General features: G+C 39.4%; 2 protein-coding genes across 4 annotated transcripts in view; one reads left to right on the forward strand and one right to left on the reverse strand.

Annotated features, from left to right (window-relative positions):
• Window positions 1-44: 44 nt before the first annotated feature.
• On the reverse strand, window positions 45-15597 carry LOC306853066 (nucleoside diphosphate-linked moiety X motif 6-like). 2 transcript variants are annotated; one of them, XM_079390240.1, is made up of 5 exons: window positions 15363-15597; window positions 14441-14620; window positions 6645-6700; window positions 2958-3012; window positions 45-526 (listed from the first exon to the last, which is right to left on the reverse strand). In XM_079390240.1, exons 1-5 carry the CDS (start codon window positions 15583-15585, stop codon window positions 150-152), a joined length of 891 nt encoding a protein of 296 aa, XP_079246366.1. In that variant the 5' UTR covers window positions 15586-15597; the 3' UTR covers window positions 45-149. The 2 variants fall into 2 exon arrangements, with proteins under 2 accessions (XP_079246366.1, XP_079246365.1); XM_079390239.1 differs by having other exon boundaries at window positions 14441-14644.
• A 993-nt stretch (window positions 15598-16590) lies between these two features.
• Window positions 16591-25133, forward strand: part of afg2a (AFG2 AAA ATPase homolog A) — a 58037-nt gene continuing 49494 nt past the window's right edge. For both annotated transcript variants that reach the window (XM_079390220.1, XM_079390221.1), the window contains exons 1-7: window positions 16591-16818; window positions 19251-19375; window positions 19597-19754; window positions 20954-21012; window positions 21087-21644; window positions 24088-24217; window positions 24981-25037. In XM_079390220.1, coding sequence (XP_079246346.1) covers window positions 16689-16818; window positions 19251-19375; window positions 19597-19754; window positions 20954-21012; window positions 21087-21644; window positions 24088-24217; window positions 24981-25037 — 1217 coding nt within the window. In that variant the 5' untranslated portion in view covers window positions 16591-16688. The remainder of the gene's footprint in view (window positions 16819-19250; window positions 19376-19596; window positions 19755-20953; window positions 21013-21086; window positions 21645-24087; window positions 24218-24980; window positions 25038-25133) is intronic.

A 25133-nucleotide genomic window follows, 5' to 3' on the forward strand; every position in this document is an offset into this window, starting at 1 on the left:
GGATTCAAAAAGGGTAAAACTCAACTGTTTATCTCTTGGGGAGTTGGAAAATGAGCCTATTTCCAAAAAAAGTGGAGTGTTCTTTTAAGTCATTGTGCTTTTCCAGTAAATGTATCTTGATTAAATAATGTTGAGATATTTGTACTGCTCTATGGCGTCTCTGGCAGTCGTCTGTGGTAGAGCTGATAGAAAAGGCCAGAATATACGGCCGGCATCTGCTCCACCGTCAGGTCGATGCTCTGGAAACCGTGTTCCAGTCCGTACAGCAGGAGTTTAGCGACGCGGCTCGTGATCGGCGTGGTCTCGCTGGTCTTGGCGAGTTCGGTCAGATCCAGCCATTCGCAGCGCAGACACTCTTGAGTGCAGAAGTCGATGTGGAAGGAGAGCGGGCTGAGTCTGCAGATCAGGTACATGTCGGACATCCCAAACGCTCCTGGATGATTGTGCTGCTGACGGATACTGAGGAGCGAGCAGAACTGAGATCGGACGCCGGTTTCTTCAAAAACCTCCCGGACGGCCGTCTCGCCTGAAATAGAGCAGCCAGTTAGAATAGAGAAATCAAGCAATAATGAAGCCGTGGTTTACGGTGAATTTATAACAGCTAAGAGGCATTGTTAGGCATGACTAGGGATGTAACGGTATGACATCTTCTCATCACGATTACAGTGACAAAAATGATCACAGTATTATCACGGTATTGTTAAAATGTGCTGGAGATGTTTGAAAAGTACTGACACATAAATCACTTCAAACTTTATATTTAAAAATCAACAAACAACAAATAAAATGACTTTTTGTTTGCATAATCACTAAAACAACAACATTACCAATGATGTTCGGATTTTAAATGACAACAGTTTAATAACATGTTCAAATATCTAATGTAAATGATCAAATAAAGTTTCATATAAAGGTAAACCTCACATTTCAGCCAAATAAAGAAAAGGGTTAAGTCTAAATGATAATTGATTAATAAATGATTATATGTATTTTATCTGCTCCATAAATAATTCTAGATAGCTTATCTGAATTGTTTAAATGTGTAGAATCCATATAAACTTGATTTTCATCAACTGCTCAAACTTTACAGCAGGGCATGCAAATTTGGTTAGTTTTTGGCCAGACAGAAGCTGAATGTAAATATAAGTGTCTGTAAATCCACTCTCTGACACTAGGTGGCGCTTATGGAGCAGCAGAAGTACAGCTGTTTCCCGTAAACTCCGTGGACAAAGCGGTATTGCGATTAAGAACAGTTCCTTTAGGTATTACATGGAGCGAAGATGAAAACAAAATGCCATCGAATCGTTTCTGAAGACAGTCAGATACCTTCAGAGGTACATTCATATAATTAATTCATTTGTATAATTCCCTCAGCACTCTTTTAAATCCTCCCAGCTTTTCCGGCCTATTTTCACTCAAAACTAAACTACTCTGCTGCTGAGACTGTTACTTAAAACTGCTTTATTTTCGTGATTATTATCGTGAGTTGTTCAAATCGCGGTAGTCGAATACGAATTTAATGATAATTAAAATATGAATCGGTAATACTAACCGCAGGGAATTTTATCATGATTTATTGTCAAACCGGTAATCGTTACATCCCTAGGCATGACGTGAAGCAGAGCGCCTAAAACCCCTTAGCTGTTATAAAATTCACTGTAAACCACGGCTTCACGGGGCTTTTATAAAACGGTTATTCCATATACGTAGTAAGATTTCACAAAATAAAACAGCAAATAAAGTGTGATGATATTATTAATAAAACATTCCGCCAAAGAATGTAGTTCCCCAGAAACGTTTGTGGTTACAACAAAGTGGTTGCCGAGCAACACACAAACATAAACAAAGGTGTATGTTACTTTGTAGAGTAATTTACAACAGCTTCGAACGCGGCTCAACCAATCAGAATCAAGGACCGGAACTATACGTTTTATAATTCAAAATAAACTCTGTCTAAACTTCACATTCATATTTAAATTCACATTAGACTTTAAAAGAATAGATTACCCAAAAATGAGAATTACTTGAAAGTCTGCTCACCCTCAGGCCATTCATGATGTAGATGAGTTTGTTTCTTCATCAGATTTGGAGAAATTTAGCATTGCATCACGTGTTGACCAATGGATGCTCTGCAGTGAATGGGTGCCGTCAGAATGAGAGTCCAAACAGCTGATACAAACATCACAATAATCCACACCACTCCAGTCCATCAGTTAACATCTGGAGAAGACAAAAGATGAAACTAATCCAGCATTAAGACCATAATCCATAATAACGCTTCCTCCAGTGAAAAAGTGTTCTGGTCTGAATCAGGAGAGAAATCTGCACAGATCAAACACTGTTTACAAGACAAAACAGATTTATTGGATTATTGTGATGTTTTTATCAGCTGTTTGGACTCTCATTCTGACGGCACCCATTCACTGCAGAGACACATTTCTACAAACCTGATGAAGAAACAAACTCATCTACATCTCGGATGGCCTGAGTACATTTTTCTCTAATTTAAATTTTTTGGGTGAACTGTTCCTTTAAATATTTTCACACAATCAGTTTTGAACTTTGTTTACTGTATCTTATATCATGAGAAACAGAGTAGGATAAAACCTGAATGAAATCTTTTATTGTACGCTTGTGAACACAATGTCTTTTACTGAACTTTTATACAGAACATTTATTTTTTAGAGAAAGCTTTGATCTATGCAAGGATGTAATCGATAAATAATCTAGTTTATATACAAGTCATTTGTTGACAGAAAAGAGTTTTATTTGTAGTAAAGAAGGGTATTTTAGTAACTGAATGTCTTGAGGGTCTCAAATATTAGATGAAGTTCTTATGAATGCACTTGTGCAGCAGGTAAAGTTTCTTTTACTGCTTTTAATTTGTGTACAAGAACGTTCTGTTGTGATTGATTCTTTTGATTCAGTTTAACATCAATTCTGGATCTGAATCTTACCGATGTTTTCTCCGAGATCTGACAGACCACCGGGAAACTTCCAAGCATTCTTAGTCTGAAAAGGAAGAAAAGTCACGTTTAACACATGCATGTTATTTTAGCTGTATACATACATTTACATTTACAAAAATATATTTTTATGGAAATTAGTCATTTTATCTTTCTGCTACTTTATCGTTTTTATTCCACGTTCACAGATGATCTAAATATTATTTATATCTATCAACACAATATCAAGTATTTTCATAAAGATGTTGTCTTATAGGTTTTAGATTTGCGATGTGGGCTACTAAAGTCCAGTACACAGTATTTCCATATTGAGTTTTAAAAGAATATAGAAAATGCTGCTAGTTATGAATGAAACTTTGATTCTTACTTGAGTGGTTTTTGGTCAGCTGAAAAATATATATACAATGTAATGTAACAGCTTTAAAGGTCTGTGACATGAGAATCTTCTGTACTATCAATAAAAATCAATGAGTATTTTTGTGGGCAATAATGTCTGAAGAGTGTATTTGAATTCTATCATTAATATGAAGTATTTGCTGCATTGAAAATGAAAAACATATTCAGTGAATTGAACAACAATGAAAACATTTTATGTCTTTAAATAACTTAGAGTTTTCTAACCATTATAAATGAATACCTTGCATATAAACTGATTTGATTTAAAAATATATATAGCAAGAAAAGTAAAAGTAAACAGGAAGTGTTAAAGTGCAGTTTGTACTCTGTTCCTGTTTCATCGTTCATGTTCCCCTTGTTCACTCATGATTGTTTTCATCTGTTTCTTGTTAGTTTATTACGCTGTGTGTATTTAAGACCGTGTGTTTTCACTATTTGTCAGGTTTTATCCATTGTTTGTGCGCTTAGGTTTGCTGTTCCCCATTACTTGGGATTGGTTTTGGACGATCTTAGTTCCTAGATTTATGCGTTTTATGATTTTGTTGTTTTGATAAACTTTAACTGCATTTGGATCCAATTCTCCCTCATCTGCAAACATAGCAATCCTTCTGCAGTGAATGGGTGCCGTCAGAATGAGAGTCTAAACAGCTGATACAAACACCATTCAGTCCATCAGGTAACATCTGGAGAATAAATCCATCAAGTCATTTTTATCTTCAAACAGTTGTTTCTGGCTAAAATACACGAGTCCAAAAAGTGCATCTCCTGTTGTCTCTCGCATCAAAATCCAGCCACATATTTGTTTAGAGCTGTTTTTGGCTTGTAAATGCTGCTTGATCTGTGCAGATTTCTCTCCTGATTCAGACCAGAACACTTTTTCACTGGAGGAAGCGTTATTATGGACTCATATTTTAGTTAAAAACATCTTAATGCTGGATGTGTTTCATCTTTTGTCTTCTCCAGATGTTAACTGATGGACTGGAGTGGTGTGGATTATTGTGATGTTTTTATCAGCTGTTTGGACTCTCATTCTGACGGCACCCATTCACTGCAGAGCATCCATTGCTGAGACACTGATGCAGAGACACATTTCTACAAACCTGATGAAGAAACACACTCATCCTGATCTCAGATGGGCGAGTACATTTTCATCAAATTTTCATTTTTGGGGTGTAATATTCCTTTAAATTGACATTTTCTACTTATAAGAGTATTGAATTGGTAACTTAAGAGCATTGAGATTCACATGAGCTGCTGCCCAGATCAGTCACTTATAAGGTTCAGTTTCAGTCAGGATGCTGTCTATGTAGACAGTGAAGGGTTAGGGTTTGGGACGGAGCCGGGGAGTTCATCTTATTGCATAAGAGCACATTGCGATGTGTCATTGTTTTTCCACTGGTGAAAGATGAACCGCTCAGCAGGGGTTTTAATCATTTCAACATTAGAGAAACATCCCCACAAGATTGACACACTTGGTGCTCCCAGATGCAATCTGCTCCATGAAGATAAATAACTCGGCGAGTTTGACTAAAGTGAGCTTCAGTCCGACCTCTGATACTCCCAGAGATATTTTAAACCTGAACACGCAGGCCATTTTACCAGTAAATGACGACTGAAGCGGGCCGTGACGCAAGATAAAAGCTGCTGGCGGGTGGATAAAACAATCCTTTGAGTTTCCATTCCAGAGCTGCCCCGAGCTCAACCCAGCTGTTTATTTGACTGGGAAACGCTCTTGAGGGCTGGAGGCAGACGTTTACCCAGGTTACACAGAATTCATTATCACTCAAAAAGTCGTTCAATCGCCGTCTCAGCTCAGAAATCCTCAATGAGGCTCTGGATTTAGATGCAACTTCTGTAAAATGAACATCTGTCATCATTTACTATAAAAGTCTGACCATGTAGTATTTTCTTTCTTCCATGAAACTGAAAACAAGAGGTTTAGCAGAATGTTCACGCTGCTCTAATTTATTCGTGATTTAATCGCATACAAAAAAGTTTGTTCACATAATGTGTGTGTAATGTGTATAATAATTATATATATAGAAATACACACTTATGCATGCATATATATATACGAAAAATTTTATTTTTATAAATAAAAATGTTTATAGAAAATATAAATTATATATAATTATAAATATATGACGAGTTTATTTGCAAAAACTTTTTTAAAATTGTCAAAAATCATGTTTTTTATTATGTTATCATGTTTTAGTGTTTTCTTGTGCTAGTTAGTTGTATTTTGTAGTATGTTTTAACCTATATAAAATAACCAAACTGCAGTTTGATTGAGATTCATTGGAAAGCACAACGAAAAAACATGATTTCTGAGAATTGTTAAAAACAGAGTTATGAGTTTGCAAATGAACTCTTCATATATTCACGTTCATATTTCTTAAATATATAGATGTGTTTTTATTAATATATACATAATATTTATACATAGTATACATACATTTATTATGTGAACACAAACTTTTATTTTGCATGTGATTAATCGTTTGACACAGGGACGGATTAATGCACGGGCCTACCGGGCACTGGACCAGAGGGGGGCCAGCCGAAATACCACTACTCCCAGAACGCGATTTCAACCGTGCCCCCTCAGATTTTTGAGCCAAGTGGATTTTGAATGCTGCTTTCAAAAGACAAAAAAAATAATGTGTGTTCACGGTGTGTGTGTGTTCACTGCTGTGTGTGTGTGTTCACTGCTGTGTGTGTGTGTTCACTGCTGTGTGTGTGTGTTCACGGTGTGTGTGTGTGTGTGTGTGTTCACTGCTGTGTGTGTGTGTGTTCACTGCTGTGTGTGTTCACTGCTGTGTGTGTGTGTTGCACGTTGGATGGGTTAAATGCAGAGCACGAATTCCGAGTATGGGTCACTATACTTGGCTGTATGCCACTTCACTCACTCACTCATTCACTCACTCACTCATAATTCTAATTTTTCATGGCATAATTACGCCCTAGTATATTATAATTATGACATTTACTGTCTTAATTTAAACTTTTCACTAAATGCAGATTTGTTTCTAGCATTGTGCGTTTATAGAAATGCACTGTGTTTACAGCAGAGGTCCATTAGCAGCAGAGGAAGGTCAGCGGACCGAGGTTCGCAGGTACAACAGTGTGGCTTTGACTGCATGTTTGTTTACATGCCGCCCAAAATTACAGGGATGAAACTGTTTACATGAAACTAAAATAATTTAGGGTTTTTAAGCAGCACAGAGCGTTTTATCAGACACATGAGAGACGCCAGTGTTGGAAGTCAGATTGATTCTGTACCTTATTTCTGTCCTGAACAACAAGGACTTTTCCGTTGGATTCATCCACAACAGCACCTGCAAACAAGACCGCAATAATTCATGATTACACAGAATCAAGGAGAAAAACAACAGACGTGAATAACTGAGAGGGAATGTAGTGCAGTGGGACGGTGTGTGTGTGTGTGTTAGAGAGAGGAATGTGGTTTTATATGACCCACTCCGGAACTCAACTTCCCCCTCGATGTGCGGTCAGTCACACACACACACACACACACACACGCACACTTCAAACCACAGGTACACACCAGAGGTGCTGTTAACTTCATTTAACCATGATAAAAGCTAATATTCAAAAGGTTATTTACCTATCTATCTATCTATATACACCCACACATACAGTGGTGGTCAAAATAATTAGAACACTAGTATTTTCAGCAGCTAAAAATGGTTTTAAGTCAGTTATTTGTATCTTTTGCTGTAGTGTGTCAGTAGGAGATATCAGTTTACATTTCCAAACATTCATTTTGCCACTAATTGTAATAATCCAGTGAGATTTCTGTGCTCCACACAGAGATCTGATCATCATCAGTCTGTCTGGAATGACATGAAGAAACAGAACAAACTGAGACTAAATCCAGAAGAACTGTGTCTCCAAGACGCTTCAAGAAAACTGCCTGCAAAGTTACAGTAGTGTTAAAAGTTTTAGGCACTTGTGTAAAAATGCTGTAAAATGAGGATGCTGTCAAGAATAATGCCATAAATAAGATTTTCTTTATCAATGCACTTCTATTAACTAAATTAAATCAACATTTGGTGTGAGCATCCTTTGTGTTTAAAGCAGCTTTTGCCCTCGGTGCACTTAAGCAGAGTTTCTCAGGACCTTTGCAGGGAGCTTTATTGAAGCATCTTGGAGACGTTGCCACAGTTCTTCTGCATTTAGTCTGTCTCAGTTTGTTCTGTTTCTTCATGTCATTCCAGACAGATTGAATGATGATCAGATCTGATCTGTGTGTGTGTGAGGGGTCTCCCTGACAGCCCTGTCTGTTTTGTCACTGTTTAATGTTTCCTTGTTTGTGTTGTGTGTGAGCATATGGCTCTGTCTTTGTTGTTGTCTGCCATGTGCTCCTCCGGACGGTCCCGCCTACTTGTTACCAGTTACCTCACCCCCTTGTTTAGTCCTTGTAGAGTCCTCGTTTGTCTGAGTGTTGTCACCCATCCCTCGTTCTCTCCTTGTTTGGCTGAGTATTTCCACCTGTTCCTCATGTTCTCCTCTCCTTTATATTGTTCTCCCTTTCCCACTTGTGTTGCCTGTATGTTGTGCTCTCTACCCTGCGTTTGCTAGCTCGTCTCACCTTTCCTCGTTATATGGCATATACCCTGCCTGCCTGCCTGATTGTTTGTTGAGTATTAAGTCTTTTGTCAGTCCCTAGTCCTGTCCTGTAGGCTGTGTCCCTGGTCAGCTCCCTTCACCAGCCTCACAGCTAGACCTCAGCTGGGCCTGTGACATTACGAGTGTGGAGTGGCGACACGTCAGGTTCCTTTCAAGCATTTGAGTCCTTCCTCCAGATCCCTGACAGATCAAACAGGCCATCACTGGACTCAGCAGAATGAGTATCAAGATCCTGTCACCTGCTAATGCCCGGGGGAGACTGGCTTGCCATCGAGGTCTAACTAACCTTTGCCAACAGGGCTGGCATATAGGTGCATTTACCCAGTTTTTCCGGACGATGCCAAGGGGGCTTGATTAAGATGATACCACCTTCAATTATCCTGTGCCTAAGAGCGAGATGGAGACCCTCAAGATTTTGAATTTCTGGGATTTCTCCAGGTATCTTGGTCATCGCATCCAGTGGGGAATGCCGCCTCCACCTCCTAGGCCAGCATGCAGCCACCACTCCACTCCACTTCCCTTGTCAAGTCAAGACCAAGATTCTCTTCTGACTCCTACTCCGAAGCAAAGGGCAAGAAGGAAGAGGGCTCTCCAGTCTGCTGCATTCATTTATGACTCTGACACCTTCCCAGTCACCCCTGAATCTACTGAGATCGCTCATGTTTCCCCTGAGCCAGTCAAGTCAACTGATGTCATCTCCCAGACATACAAGTCAGACCCAGTTATTTCAGAGTCTGTTGAATCAACCTCAGCTTTCCCAGAGATAGTCAAGAGCGCTGCTGACCTTTCTATTCCAGCTAAGCCCGCTCCAGTCATTCTTGACCCAGTTAAGCCCGTTCCAGTCAACCCAGAGCCAGGCAAGCCTGATCCAGTCGTTCTTGACCCAGTTAAGCCTGCTCCAGTCACTCCAGAGTCAGTCAGACCCATTCCAGTCATTTCAGAGCCAGTCAACCCTGCCCCAGTCATTTCCAAGATGGCCAAGTTGGCAGCTATCCAGTCAATTATAAGCCAGAGTCAACTTCTGTCATCCCTGAATCAGTCACCTTCACTATCGTTATCCAGGAACAAGTTGTCAACCACAGTCATCACTCAGTCAACGAAGACACCTCTGAGTCTATCAAGTCAACCTCTGTCTTCCCAGAGTCAACTGAGTGCACTCCTGTTTTTCAAGTATTAATCAAGTCTAATGTTGTTCCTCAGTTTATAAGGTCTGTTCCCGGCTTGCCACATTCTGCTGGGCCAGTTCCTGTCTCCACTGAGACAACCAAGATCACTACCTCTCTGCCTGTGTTGGCCGAGTTAGCTACAGATACTACAGAGGTGGTCCACTACGCAGTTTCTATCCATCAGAAGAGGAAGAGTACGGCCCGTGCTGTGCAGTCTAATGCCCTTCCTGTTAGATCCACTGAAGCCATGTTTTTGAATCCTGTCTTGTCCACAGATGTGTTCCCGCCAGTCCTGTCAAGACTAAGAATGTTCCTGCTAGTCGTGTCAAGTCTAAAAATGTTCCTATCAGTCATGTCCACAAAGGCTCTTCCTAAGCTGGCTGCTTCTCCTGTCATGGCCACGGAGGCCGATGCAGAGGTTTTAATTTTGCCTGTTCCGGCCACGGAGGCTAGTTCCAAGCAGCCTGTTTTCCCAGTTGCATCCACGGATGCCATTCCTGCTAGTCACGTGAAGTGAACAGATGTTCCTGTTAGTCAAGATGTGTCCACAGAGGCCATTCCTGAACCGCCCACTCTCACTGTGTTGGCCACGAAGGCCATTCCGGCAGCTCTCATTCAGCCCATTATGGTCGAGGAGACCATCTCAGAGTTTCCGGCCGTTCCTGTTGTGCCCCCAGAGGCTGTTCCTGAGCGGCCTGCTCTTAACACCATGGTCATGGAGGCCATTCCAGTGGCTCACATTCAGCCTGTTATGGCCACGGAGGCCATCTCCGAGCACCCCGTTCTCCCAGCCACATCCATGGAAGCCGTTCATAAGCAGCCTGTTGTCACGGCTGCTGAGGCCTTCTCTGAATCTCTTGCCAACCTAATCAAGTCAACAAGGGAGATTTTCGCCATCCTTACTATGGCCACCAAGTATGAAATTCCCAAAGGGGAGCCCCCTGAGTCAGCTCCAGTCTAGGAGCTCCCCGAGTCCGCTATGGAGGAGGTTGTTTCGAAATCCGCTCCAGGTAGTGCGGTTCCAGAGCCCGCTCCAGAGAGGGCAGCCCTCGAACCTGCTCCTGAGAGAGCGGTTCCCGAATCCGTTCCAGTGAAAGCAGCTCCCGAGTTTGCTATAGAGGTGGTTGTTCCCGAGCCCGCTCCAGAGAGAGCAAGCACAGAGCCCACTCCAGCTCCAGAGAGAGCAGTCCCAGTGTCGGCTCTAGCCCCTGAGTATGCTCCAGTGCCAACTCCTCGAAAGCGCTTCCCAAGATTCCATGTTTAGCCCAGGAAGGGCTCCTGATCCCGAGTTAAGCCCAGGGAGGGCCCCTGATTCCTCATTTAGCCCAGGGCGGGCTCCTGATCCCCAGTTCAGCCCAGGGGGCCTCCTGGTCCTGAGTTGAGCCCAGGGAGGGCTCCTGCTTCCTCATTTGGCCTGGGATGGGCTTCTGATCCCCAGTTCAGCCCAGGGGGGCTCCTGGTCCCGAGTTGAGCCCAGGGAGGGCTCCTGGTTCCTCATTTGGCCCGGGATGGGCTTCTGATCCCCAGTTCAGCCCAGTGAGGGCTCCTGATCCCCCGTTCGTTCCAGTGTTGTCTCCATCCTCTGACTCCGCTCCAGTGTGTCGGCTCCATCCCCTGAGTCTGTTCCAGTGCCGGCTGCAGCCCCAGAGCCCCGTCCATTGTCAGCTTCAGCCCCTGAGGAGATTAAGTCTGATCCTGTTATTCACAAGGATATTCCAAGACCTGTCTCAGAAGCTGATTCTAGGATGAATTTTATAAATTTTACACTAGATTATGAACAAAGAGTGATTCAATACTTAATGAAGTGTGGATTAACAAGTTTTAACCCTATAAACAGTATTTGATACACAAATTTCCTCTAAACGATCAACATGACCAATCTTTGCTGTTTCTCACTCAATGTCCTCATGTCCTCTGTTGTCTGATTGATAGTTTAGTCCAGTAAAGGCTCTTTTAGTGTAATTGTACAAACTTCCAGCTTCATAATGCATCAGCTGCTGCTTCTTCTGTCAAATCTTAACTGATTTTTCTTAAGTAAGCGTCAGAATATCGGCAGTCACATTTCCAGGTGAAGTGACATACTGCCAAGTATGGTGACCCATACTCGTGCTCTGCATTTAACCCATCCAACGTGCACACACACAGCATTGAACACACACACACACACACAGCATTGAACACACACACACACCGTGAACAGACACCCGGAGCAGTGGGCAGCCATTTATGCTGCAGCGCCAGGGTTCGGTGCCTTGCTTAAGGGCACCTCAGTCGTGGTATTGAGGGTGGAGAGAGCGCTGGACATTCACTCCCCCCACCTACAATCCCTGCCGGCCCGAGACTCGAACCCGCAACCTTTGGATTACGAGTCCGACTCTCTAACCATTAGGTCACGACTTCCCCATGAACACTTTCTGGAATGAAGCAGCTCAGCTTTACTTGATTCTCCATCAATCATTTTTTAGAAAAATCAAATCTGATCATCAGGATCATTTGAGGAGCGTTTGTTTCCAGAAGCTTTACTTTCACTGTTCCTCAGCGGAGGAATGATCTTCACAAGCCTCCAAAACATCTCACATCTTCTGAGGAGAGTTTATTTCTTCATCTCTCAATCAGCATTGCATTGCATTATATGTTTGGATCATTTACATATCATCTTACTAAGATATATTATTAGAGATACAGAGCAACTGCTGATCTTTAGATCATTTTATGCCAATCTGCTGCACTGTTATAAAGATCTCATTGATTTAGATTACAAGCATCAAAATAAAACTGAGCTGTTTTTTTATTTTCTCACTTACAGTCTATATGAGCCATAAAATCTAGATGGATCAAATATGATACTCAACAAATAACTTTGTGAGACTGTTATTGCTGCTCTGAAATTGTCCCATAAATGTTTAACAATTAGGGTCTAAATAAAAACACACAGAGGCTGTTGGTTTGGAAGTCGTTCAGAAAGGAAATGCGGTCGATTATTCACTGCTAAAATATTCCAAATGTGGGATTTCACCTTCACAGCATTCGGCTTTAATCAAATACAAAGCAGCGGCTGCCAGACTGAGCTCATGCCATTGCCTGGCCGGCTTTCTGGGCATGTTTGGACATGTCTGTGTCCGCAGCCCGGAGGAGCGGTGCCGCCTGCTGGTGAAAGAGTCATACATGTGACCATGGAGCACAAAACCATTCATAAGGGTCAAGTTTTTGAGGGTGCAAAAAAATCTAAATATTGAGAAAATCGCCTTTAAAGTTGTCCAAATGAAGTTCTTAGCAATGCATATTACTAATCAAAAATTAAGTTTTGCTATATTTACGGTATGGAATTTACAAATTATCTTCATGGAGCATGATCTTTACTTAATATCCTAATGATTTTTGGCATAAAATAAAAATTGATCATTTTGACCCATACAATGTATTGCTGGCTATTGCTACAAATATACCTGTGCTGCTTATGACTGCTTTTGTGCTCCAGGGTCAAATTTACAAAATATCTTCATGGAACATGGTCTTTGCATGATCTTTATATTATTTAGTCAGTTTGGGGAGGAGGGAATGATGCATGAAGATGCTTTAGGAAAGAGTTTAATGGATACTAGAAGACCTTCTTATCCATGCCATACTCCTTAGCCCATATTCTACTCTTCCAGACTTTTTCTATGTACACAAAAGGCCTATTTCTTTCAAATATTGTTCACAAATCTGTCTAAATCTGTTTTAGTGAGCACTTCTCCTTTGCAGAGATAATCCATCCACCTCACAGGTGGGGCATATCAAGATGCTGATTAGACAGCATGATTATTGCACAGGTGTGCCTTAGGCTGGCCACAATAAAAGGCCACTATAAAATGTGCAGTTTTACTGTATTGGGGGGGGGGTCCGAAAACCAGTCTCTATCTGGTGTGACCACCATTTGCCTCACGCAGTGCAACACATCTCCTTCACATAGAGTTGATCAGGTTGTTGATTGTGGCCTGTGGAATGTTGGTCCACTCCTCTTCAATGGCTGTGCGAAGTTGCTGGATATTGGCAGGAACTGGAACACACTGTCGTATACGCCGATCCAGAGCATCCCAAACATGCTCAATGGGTGACATGTCCGGTGAGTATGCTGGCCATGCAAGAACTGGGATGTTTTCAGCTTCCAGGAATTGTGTACAGATCCTTGCAACATGGGGCCGTGCATTATCATGCTGCAACATGAGGTGATGGTCGTGGATGAATGGCACAACAATGGGCCTCAGGATCTCGTCACGGTATCCCTGTGCATTCAAAATGCCATCAATAAAATGCACCTGTGTTCGTTGTCCATAACATACACCTGCCCATACCATAACCCCACCGCCACCATAACGTTGACATCAGCAAACCGCTCACCCACACAACGCCATACACGCTGTCTGCCATCTGCCCTGTACAGTGAAAACCGGGATTCATCCGTGAAGAGAACACCTCTCCAAAGTGCCAGATGCCATCGAATGTGAGCATTTGCCCACTGAAGTCGGTTACGATGACGAACTGCAGTCAGGTCGAGACCCCGATGAGGACGACGAGCATGCAGATGAGCTTCCCTGAGATGGTTTCTGACAGTTTGTGCTGAAATTCTTTGGTTATGCAAACCGATTGTTGCAGCAGCTGTCCGGGTGGCTGGTCTCAGACGATCTTGGAGGTGAAGATGCTGGATGTGGAGGTCCTAGACTGGTGTGGTTACACGTGGTCTGAGGTTGTGAGGCCGGTTGGATGTACTGCCATATTCTCTGAAACGCCTTTGGAGACGGCTTATGGCAGAGAAATGAACATTCAATTCACGGGCAACAGCTCTGGTGGACATTCCTGCAGTCAGCATGCCAATTGCACGCTCCCTCAAAACTTGTGACATCTGTGGCATTGTGCTGTGATAAAACTGCACATTTTAGAGTGGCCTTTTATTGTGGCCAGCCTAAGGCACACCTGTGCAATTATCATGCTGTCTAATCAGTATCTTGATATGCCACACCTGTGAGGTGGATGAATTATCTCGGCAAAGGAGAAGTGCTCACTAACACAGATTTAGACAGATTTGTGAACAATATTTGAGAGAAATAGGCCTTTTGTGTACATAGAAAAAGTCTTAGATCTTTGAGTTCAGCTCATGAAAAATGGGGGAAAAACAAAAGTGTTGCGTTTATAATTTTGTTCAGTGTATATCCACCATCATACGAATATTCCCAACACTCTTCCAATACTTTACCAGTGAGATACTCGTTCTGCTCTTACCAGCGACTCCTACTTGATGTGTGGCGAACGCAGGCAGTCTGTCCTCTCCCGGTCCGAGCCAAAGACTGAGAACGGCCTCGTCTCTCTGGGCGTGATGGAAGCCAAAGCCGAGATGCGCCGCCGCCGCAGAGAGTCTGCTGAGAGCGATGGGAACACGCAGCCACACAGCGACCCGTCCATCTGACCGCCAGCAACGGAGAGACACTAACACACACACGTCAATATACTATTTACTGTATTATATGCTCTAAGTCAAAAGTTTAGGATCAGTCTCAAGAAATTACTTTTATTCATCAATAATGCATTAAATGTGTCAAAAATGAACAAAAGTTTGCATTTATTTGATAAAAATGCATTAGAAATTGTGAAATATTACTATTTCAAACAGCTGTTTTCTATGTGAATATCTGTTAAACTGTAATTTATTCCTGAGATCAAAGCTGAATTTTCAGCATCATTACTCCAGTCTTCAGTGTCACATGATCTTCAGAAATCATTCTAATATGCTGTTTTATATGGTAATAATATTTAAAATTTTTACTGTATTTTTGATCAAATAAATATTGTACACATATATATATATATATATATATACATATATATATATATATATATATATATATAAACATTTATATTATATTTAATTTAAATACAGGCTACTTCAATTAGATTTAATTTTAACTCAATTGAATGACAATGTAATCTGTATGCAAAAAAAAAAAAAGGTAAAAACTGAAAAATCTATGTGCATCTCTGTAATATGACCTGTGGAAAACCAGCTGAGCGCTTGACTACATAACACAGACGCAAATGCACGCATATATAACACGCAGTGTCATTTACAGACATGGCACTGTACTTATGCATGACGTTATTAATATGTATTTCATGCCAATGTTTGTTGATGATTATGGTCCTGTACCCCGCAGCAGCTCGGTGAACTCGTCCTCGCTGATGTCCGGCGGAAAGTCTCGCACAGTCACGCCTCCGAACCGATCCACATCCCCGGCCAGCGGAGGCGAGCAGAGCCGCTCCTGACAGCCGGAGCAGAGGCGAGCCGAGCCGGCGGAGACAACCCTGCGCGGACCGAGCACCGAGGAGAACCGGCGGAGCACCGAGGAGACCCGGCAGAACCCGGCGGACATGATCCAGCTCACCATGACACAAACAACCCAGCAGCAGCCGAGCCAACGCGTAATTACTCCAGTACTGGCGCATATGAAATTACATAACCGCTAAAATACAGATTCTTAATATTTAACACACGGGCCCCAATATATAATCATCCTCTTACGAGAGACCCCATCCTAAAATTAAAAATACATTTATTCTTGTATAAGACCCAGTTTGTACTGTAAAAAAACAATGTAATAAATGATAATTAATAAATATAAAAAGTTTATTTGGAAAATATTAAGTTAAAGTTTACATATTCAGTAACAATATTAAGTTTACATTTTCTTTATTATTTAATCAAATTTTTTATTATTTATTTGAATCTCATTTTTATTTGTTTTTATTTACTAATTAATTAATTAGTAATTTATTTGTACTTTATTCTCATTTTTATTTAATTATTAATATTTTTTATTTTTAGTTACACATTTATATAGTTATTATTTTAATCTGTTTGTTTGTTGGTTTAGTATGTTTATTTATTTAGTTATTGTTTATTTGAATCTAATTTTTAAATTTATTTATTTTCATGTTTATTTATTTACTTATTTATTTTAATGTAGTTATTTATTTGTTGTTTATTTATTTATTATTTAATCTAATTTTTGATTTTATTTATTTTATTTCATCATCCTTTTATTTCCTCAGTTATTTAATTTTAATCTAATTTTTGTTTATGTTATTATTTAATTTCTCATATGTTTACTATGTATTTTAATCTATTTATTTGCTTGTTTTAATCTATCTTTATTTCTTTATTATTTAATCAAATTTTTGATTATTTCTTTATTTTTTATCTAATTTTAATTTCGTTTTATTTACTCATTTATTACATTTTAATCTAATTTAATCTAATACCAAGGTCCAATAAATATATAATATATAGTAAACGCACGGGGTTTTGTGTCGATAAAGGTTGTCTTGTGTAACAGTGAGGTTTAAAGCCTTTATATTGTGTGTTTTACGGTATCTGAGGGGAGGAGCTGAACTTTCACATCGGGAAGTTTACATTCACATGTGCACGGAGTGTGTGTGAGAAAGTGTGTGTGTTTAACACACATCAAGCATCATCATGTCATCGAGCAAAGGGAAAGGCAAAGGGAAAAAGAGACGGAGTGAAGGAGAAGGAGACAGATCCTCTTCAGTGAGTGATGAACCGGACTCCAGCGCAGGATTGACCGTCACAGACTTCATAGACAGAGGTAACATTCATTCATTACTGTGCAACTATAACAGCTTCATTCTTCTCTGGAGCTTTTCACAAGATTTCGAGTGTTGTTTTGTGGGAATCTTTGCTCATTCATCCAGTAGAGCATTTGTGAGGTCAGACACATGCTGGATGAGAGGGTTCGGGTCTCCGAATAAAGGTGTTGTTTGATGGGTTTGAGCAGTGATGGGAGAAACGAATCTTTTCCAAGCTTCGATTCAATCGATTCGCAAAGTGATTCACTGTTTCGAATCTCCACGCGCTGCTGACGCCTGCTGACCAAAAGTGTGTAAATGCAACAAAAACTCAGGATAAAACATGCATAAAAACAGCTTTTAAAACCCATTGTAAAGGTTTTATTGACAGTATACTACATTAAATGTAATAAAATAATAAAAACCATTTAAGTATGAAGTGTCTGTATAATAATTTTTTTTTTATATTTAATATTAATTTGCAGGGCTTGCTTTGTTTGTTTTATGGACAGCTTCTATATAGAAGACAGTAAGAGACAAATGTCTCATTAAAATGTCTACAAATTGATGATTCACAAAAGTTTCGAAGCTTCATGAAGTAGTGTTTCGAAAGCGGCCATCACTAGGTTTAGGAACAGGATTTTGTGATCATCCACATAAGACTCATATCCAGCCGTGTCTTTATGGACCTTGCTTCATGCTGGAATAGAAAGGCTGTTCCTCAAACTGATCGCACAGCATCATCCAGAATGTCTTGATTTCTCTTCATCAGCCCAACCTCTTAAAAACAGCTCCACAGCATCATCCCTCATTCACCAAACTCTCCAGTCGACACAGTGCAGTCAGACAGGTGATGTTCTCCTGATATCATCAAACCCAGACGCACTCATCAGACTGAAGTGTGATTGGTCTCCTCAGAAGACGTTTCTGCTGCTCCAGAGTGCTTTACTCACTCCGTCCCACGCTTGTCACTGTACTGGAGAAGTGAGGCTTTAAACCCATTCATGAAGCTCCTGCTGCACAGTATTTGTGCTGATATTAATGCTAGTGGAGTTTTTATTAAATCAGCAGAGCATTGGTGAGTTTAACCCATCATGATCCTCCGCACTCCTTGACTCTGCTCTAAGACTTTAGTGATCTTCTGCTTCATGGCTGAGTTTCTGCTCTTCCCAAATGCTTTCACTCTCCAGCAACACCACTTACAGTTCAACATGAATGATCTAGCAGGGATGAAATCACACAAACTGATATATTGCATACTCCTATCACAGTCCCACGCTCTGAGCTCTTCAGAACCACTTTTTTCCCTATATATATATATATATATATATATATTTTTTTTTTACAAATGTTTGTAAATGCATACTGCTTGACTAGTTTTTATACACTTGTGACAATTGATCCGGATAGTGTGTGTGTGTATATATACTGTATTGCCAAAAGTATTGGCACCCCCTTCTAATGAACATGTTTGACTACTTTAGTCATTTCTATGAGTACAAATCTTAATGTTTAAGCATATAATGATATTCTAGGGAATTGTGTGCTTCTAATTTTATAGCAACAGTTTGGACAGAACCCTTTTCTATTCTAACATGACAGTGTCTCTGTGTATAAGACACGGTTCAGAAAGACATGATTGATTGAGTCAGTGTGGAAGAACTGGACTGGTCTGCAGAATCCCAGCTGAACACCTCTGGTGTGACTTTATATGCAGACCTTGAGCCAAAAACTCATCACTAAACACAATACTTTTGGCAATATAGTGTATATAAATATATACGCATAAATACATTTATATACACACACATACTCCCATTCAAAATTTAGGGATCAATAAGATTTTGTATTGTATTGTATTTTGTATTGTTTTTAAAAGAAATATACTGATTTGCTGCTCAAGAAATATTTCTGATTATTATCAATGTTGGAAACAGTTGTGCTGCACAATATTTTTGTGGAAACTGATGCATTTTACTTTTAAGGATTCACAGATAAATATAAATTTATTTGAAATAGAAATCTTTTGTAGCATTATTCACTTCCGTTAAAAAAATTGGAGTCAGTAATTTTTCTTTCTTGCTGTGAAAGAAATGAATTACTGTAATTCAGCAGGCATGTGTTAAATTGATAAAAATGTGACAGTAATGACTGGAGTTCTATTTCAAATAAATGCTGTTCTTTTGAACTTTCTGCTCATCAAAGAATCCTGAAAAACAAAATGTATCAGTTTCCACAGAAATTGTGTAACATTGATAATAATTCAACATATTAGAATGATTTTTGAAGAATCATGTGACTGAAGACTGGAGTAATGATATCTATATTCCAAACCTCAAGCATCCAGTTTGAACTGAATGGTGCCTAATGTAGTACATTATTTAAATAATTATATTTCAAACCTACATATTGCATTTGAAGACTGCATCAGTGTGTGTGTGTGTGTTTGCAGCTGAAGATAAAGCCCCTCAGCGCTGGCGTTCCTATTTGGCTCAGATGAGTGTGAACACCATGAAGACTCTGAACATCTGCATCGGACGACCCGTCCTGATCTCCAGCAGCACAGGACAGCAGCAGGTGTGTGTGTGTGTGTGTGTGTGTTGACTCTCTCTCTGTCTGTGTGTGTGTTGACTCTCTCTCTCTGTCTGTGTGTGTGTGTGTGTTGACTCTCTCTCTGTCTGTGTGTGTGTGTGTGTGTGTTGACTCTCTCTCTCTGTGTGTGTGTGTGTGTGTGTGTGTGTTTTGACTCTCTCTCTCTCTCTCTCTCTCTCTCTCTCTCTCTCTCTGTCTCTGTGCAGGTGTGTGTGGCGTGGCCGGCGGCTCAGTTTCCGGGCAGGCGTGTGGGTCTGCAGTGCAGTGTTCAGTCGGGTCTGAGAGTGAGGTCTGGGTCTCTGGTGACTCTGCAGCTGATCACCGGAGCTGTTCTTCAGGCCGAACAGGTGCAGCTGACGCTCAGGTAAACCTCCCCAGAGATCATCAGACTCAGGGAAATATCCGTGAAGATGCTTCTCAGCACTGCTGTAACTCTGAGGGAGTGCCGCCCTCTGCTGCTGGAGAGCAGAAACACACACACTGCCAGGGTTTTATTGTAAATAAGCTGTTAAGTGATTTGAGTAGTTAGATAAAGCTAGATAATATCACAAATGTACTGTGGTCAGATACTACAGATAGGAAATTTGACTCGTCCCAAAGGTCATGTGGACAGTAATACACTTAAAATGAAAGTAAAGGGCCAAGAGTGTTTGAAAGTTTAGAAGAAGAAATCAGCTACTTGTATTTTTATTTGAGCACATTTTATATGTATTTATTTATTTGTGTTCTGCTTTTTTCTTTTTGGCACAAATTTGCCCTTTTTCCTCTTCTTTATTATTAAAGCTGTAAAGCTGTTCTAAATCAGTGATTCTCATTTTTTAACTCCAAGTCTGAAAGATTCCTGCTACTTCTGCTGTAACGACAAAGCTGCTAATTCTCAAACTGTATTTACAGAAACTAGGAGTGGCAATATATTGCAATAATTAAAATATGTAATAATTAAATTACAGAATTACAGAAAAATTTAATGTTCTTCAGAGTTTACATTTTTATTTCTAATGGATCTTCTAATTTCTAATTTTGTAGTATTTTGTAATTAATGTTTTGTTTTTTAATAGCAATTTGTACTCACATTTTTTAGAGCTTAAAATTAAATAGAAACGCATTCATATACACATTTCCATGACTTTATACAATGTTATCATTTTATTTTTTGACTTTTCATGTTAAACTAAATTAAAATGAGATGTTTCACTTTTGAATATATATATTTTTTATTTTTTTAACTATATATATGTATAATGTTTATTTATTGTTTATTTGTTTATGTGTTTACATATGTTTACATTTTCTTCTAAAAGTAGCATTTTTCTCAGGCTGCTATGTTTATGTTCAGTTATTTCACTTTAATGGCAATGAAAAGAATCTATTCAATGCCATTCAATTGAAATGACTGAACCTACACATAGGAGTCGAATAGAAATGCTAATTTTAGAAGACAATTTCAAATGACACTTAGAGGCTTTTGCATCAGAACTCATAATATGTTTACATTTTTATATATATATAATGTGTGTATATATCAGGTAGCGTCTTATAGTTTGTTTGTCTTTAATCTTACAGGCCTGAAGACAAACTGCTGCATACGGAGGAATTCAGGAATTATCTTCTGCGGACGCTGGGTAACAAGCGCTCTGATTCTCTAAGCTCTCTCTGAAGGATGGCAGTATTTTGAGAAATGTGGTTCTCTCTGCAGACGGCCGTGTTCTGCTGCCGGGGGGCTCTGTGTGCGTCTCGTATTTTGGGCGTCAGTGTGTTCTGGCTGTGGAGTCGGTGACGGGCGTTGACGGAGAGACTCTGAGACGCTCAGACGGAGTCGCTGTCGATCTCTCCTCACGGCTGGAACAGCTGTCCATCCAGCAGAGCACACCTGAGCGATCACATGACCCCTCTCCCCTGACCCCTGAGCGATCACATGACCCCTCTCCCCTGACCCCTGAGCGATCACATGACCCCTCACCCCTGACCCCTGAGCGATCACATGACCCCTCACCCCTGACGCCGTGTGAGGTGTCGTTCACAGGCGGTCCTCTGTCGGAGGGGTGCGGAAGCTTGTCCACGGACACCTTCTACTCCATCTGCAGCTCCTCCACACTGAGCCTGTGTGACCCTGGCGAGCGGGACCAGGCCGAGGAAGGGGGTGAGGGGTCAAAGGTCATGTACAGTATGATCGGCGGCCTCAGCGGTCAGCTGCAGGTCATCAGGGAGACCATCGAGCTACCGCTCAAATACCCGGAGCTCTTCAGGAACTATGGTGAGTGAGGTCAGAGTTCAGATCTGGGCAGCCTGACCTCTGACCTTTGAACTTCACTTCTTATATCAGTCCTTTGCCTCAGTATAATCCATATATTTAATGGTAGAGATATGCAGTCAAGTCACCTTTATTTATATAGCGCTTTTAAAAAATACAGATGGTGTCAAGCAGCTTTACAGTATCAAATAGGAAAATAGTGTGTCAATAGGACAATTGTAAACACTCAATTCTCAGTTAAAGGCAGTGATGTCATCATCCAGATCAGTTCAGTTTAAATAGTATCTGTACAATCAGGTCGACGATATCACTGGAAATTAAGTGTCCCCAACTGAGCAAGCCAGAGGCGACAGCGGCGAGGAACCAAAACTCCATCGGTGACAGAATGGAGAAAAAACCTTGGGAGAAACCAGACTCATTCAGGGCTGTAGTGATCGTCTCTAGGTGCTGATCCACCATCTGATCTGGATACGGACTGGATCGGGTGGCAACGGATCTCAGAATAAGAAAGAAACAGACTAATAATAGCGTAGATGCCATTCTTCCAACGATGTAACAAGTACATTGTGTGTTATGAGGAGTGTTCCTGGTTCCGGTTGATCTAATTAATGCAGCCTAACAATCCTTTAATGCATTTGAATAATAGAAGCGTATTAGTGTGTTATGTGTAAGCCAGGTTAAAGAGATGGGTCTTTAATCTAGATTTAAACTGACAGAGTGTGTCTGCTTCCAGAGTTTGGGTGATAAATAGGAAAAGGATCTGCCGCCCGCAGTCGATTATCAAATGGCCAGAGTTTTGAGAACGCAGAGGACGTGGAGGACTATAATGTGATAAGAGCTCGCTCAATTACTGAGGAGCTAAGCCATTCAGGGCCTTATAGGTAATATAGCAAGATCTTAAAATGTATCCGATGTTTGATAGGGAGCCAGTGCAGTGTTAACAGAACCGGGCTAATGTGGTCATACTTCCTGGTTCTAGTAAGAACTCTAGCAGCTGGAGTTTGTTTATTAAGCGTGCAGAACAACCACCCAATAAAGCATTACAATAATCTAACCGTGAGGTCATGAACGCATGAAATGACGTTTCTGCATTTGACATTGAGAGCATAAGTCGCAATTTAGATATTTCTGAGATGGAAAAATGCAGTTTTACAGATGCTAGAAACGTGGCTTTCGAAGGAAAGATTGCTATCAAACAGCACACCTAGGTTCATAACTGATGAAGAAGAATTGACAGAGCAGCCGTCAAGTGTTATACAGTGTAAGTTATTACATGTGGAGGTTTTAAGTCCAAAAATTAACATCTGTTTTTTCAGAATTTAGCAGTAAGAAATTACTCGTCATCTAGTTTTTTATATCACCTGTGCATTCTTTAGTTTTTCAAATTGGTATGTTTCGCTGGGTCGCGAAGAAATATAGAGCTGAGTATCATCAGCATAACAGTGAAAACTAACACCTTGTTTCCTAATAATATCTCCCAAGGGTAACATGTAAAGCGTGAACAGTAACGGCCCTAGTACTGAGCCTTGAGGTACTCCACTATATACAACACTATTGTTATCATTAAATAAATGTAGTTGTTAAAAACAATGTTGTTAATTGAAATAAAGTAAAACAAAATATAAATATTGGATGGGAAAATGTAAATTAAACTTATTTTAGTAAGTTTCCAAGGCAACATTTTAAATCTTTAAGTTGTAATATTAAAATTACTATCTGAAATATAAATAAAACTTAACTTTTAGAAATAATAAAATAACAAAAGCACATAAAATTATTAAAGATTTCAAATAAAATAAAAATAATACTGAAAACAAAAAAGGTTTCAGTGACAAGCACAAAACAAAATGACTAAAAATAAACGTAAATTAAAATAAAAACTGAAAATATAAAAAATAAGTGTTTAAAATATTATGAAAAAGTTTACTGGTATATTAAAAAGTACTAAAATTACTTACTGAAATACTACTAAAACTAAAAGTGAAAAAACACCCTAAAATTAAATAAATTATTTTGATTTTATTTTTAAATAAAAACTAATAAAAATTACAAGTTCATAACAATGACTGAAAATTTAACTAAAACTAACATGAAAACTGAAAATATAAAAGTGACAAGCACATAACAAAATGACTAAAACATAAACTTAAATCAAAATGAAAACGGTGATATACTGTTTCCCGCAATGCACTTGACCTTTGATTTCCTGTGACAAAAAGTGCTATCAGCTGTGATTATTTCTTTTTGACAATTTTTTTGATCAGACTGGCATTTCCACAAAAAGATGATTAGAAATGCAAAATAACCATATATATAATTTGTATTTATTTTTTTGCTAGATGAATAAAATGTGTGGTAATGTGGCCATGTGACACATTGCTTATGTTTGCAGTGAAGTGTTGGCCCTATTGTGGTCATGTGACGTGAGCATGTGTCTGTAAAACAGGAATCCCGCCGCCTCGAGGGCTGCTGCTGTATGGGCCGCCCGGCTCAGGGAAGACCATGATTGGACGAGCCGTAGCCAATGAAGTGGGAGCTCACATGAGCGTCATCAACGGCCCCGAGATCATGAGCAAGTGTGTGAGACACTATTACAGCATCATTAAAACATGAGTACACCAACACTGAGCAACAACAGCAGCACAACCAAAGGACAATCAAGAGTCACAAAAAAATCAGTAATTTGATAATCAAAACAATATAACTAAACAACAACACCATGAATTAAAGAACATTTTTTAAAAAATATGCATATCTCTCGAATTGAAATTAAACTGAGATTGATAATCAAAGCAACAACAACAACATAACTAAAAAAACAATAAAAATAGTCCATTTGAGAATTTTTTTTATTTTAATTAATCTAAAATTGATAGTCAAAACAACATAACCAAAGAGCAATAAAAAAGTCATTAAAAAATTAAATAAATTTAATAATTGACAATAAAATCTGAAATTGATAATCAAAACAATAACAACATAAACAAAAGTCACTATTTAAAAAAAATCTATTTCAGCTAATCTGATATTGATGATAAAAAATTTACAAATTAAAATATTTTTTATTATTAAAAATATTATAAAATATTTGTAATTTATATATATATATATATATATATATATATATATATTTCAGCAACATTGAACTTGATAATCCAAGAAAAACCCACATATATATTTAATATATATTTTTATAATTATAAATTAAATATTTAAAATATAAGTTTTAAATATACATAGAATTAGAAAACATAAATGAATCACAGTACATTTAATTTCTAATTGTATTTCATTAATATTGGTTGTCATAAGTGTGTAAATGTCTCTGAATCTCTGCAGGTTTTATGGAGAAACTGAAGCCAGATTGAGGCAGATTTTCACACAGGCCTCACAGAGGTAACTATACTCACTAACAATACTCACTATACTAACGACATCTCACTGCGTGTGACAAGATCAGAAATTCATGAGTGAACCGTAATCACTCTGTGT

Source organism: Barbus barbus, assembly GCF_936440315.1.
Source record: "Barbus barbus genome assembly, chromosome: 33".
In the NCBI taxonomy this organism is placed as follows: domain Eukaryota; kingdom Metazoa; phylum Chordata; class Actinopteri; order Cypriniformes; family Cyprinidae; genus Barbus; species Barbus barbus.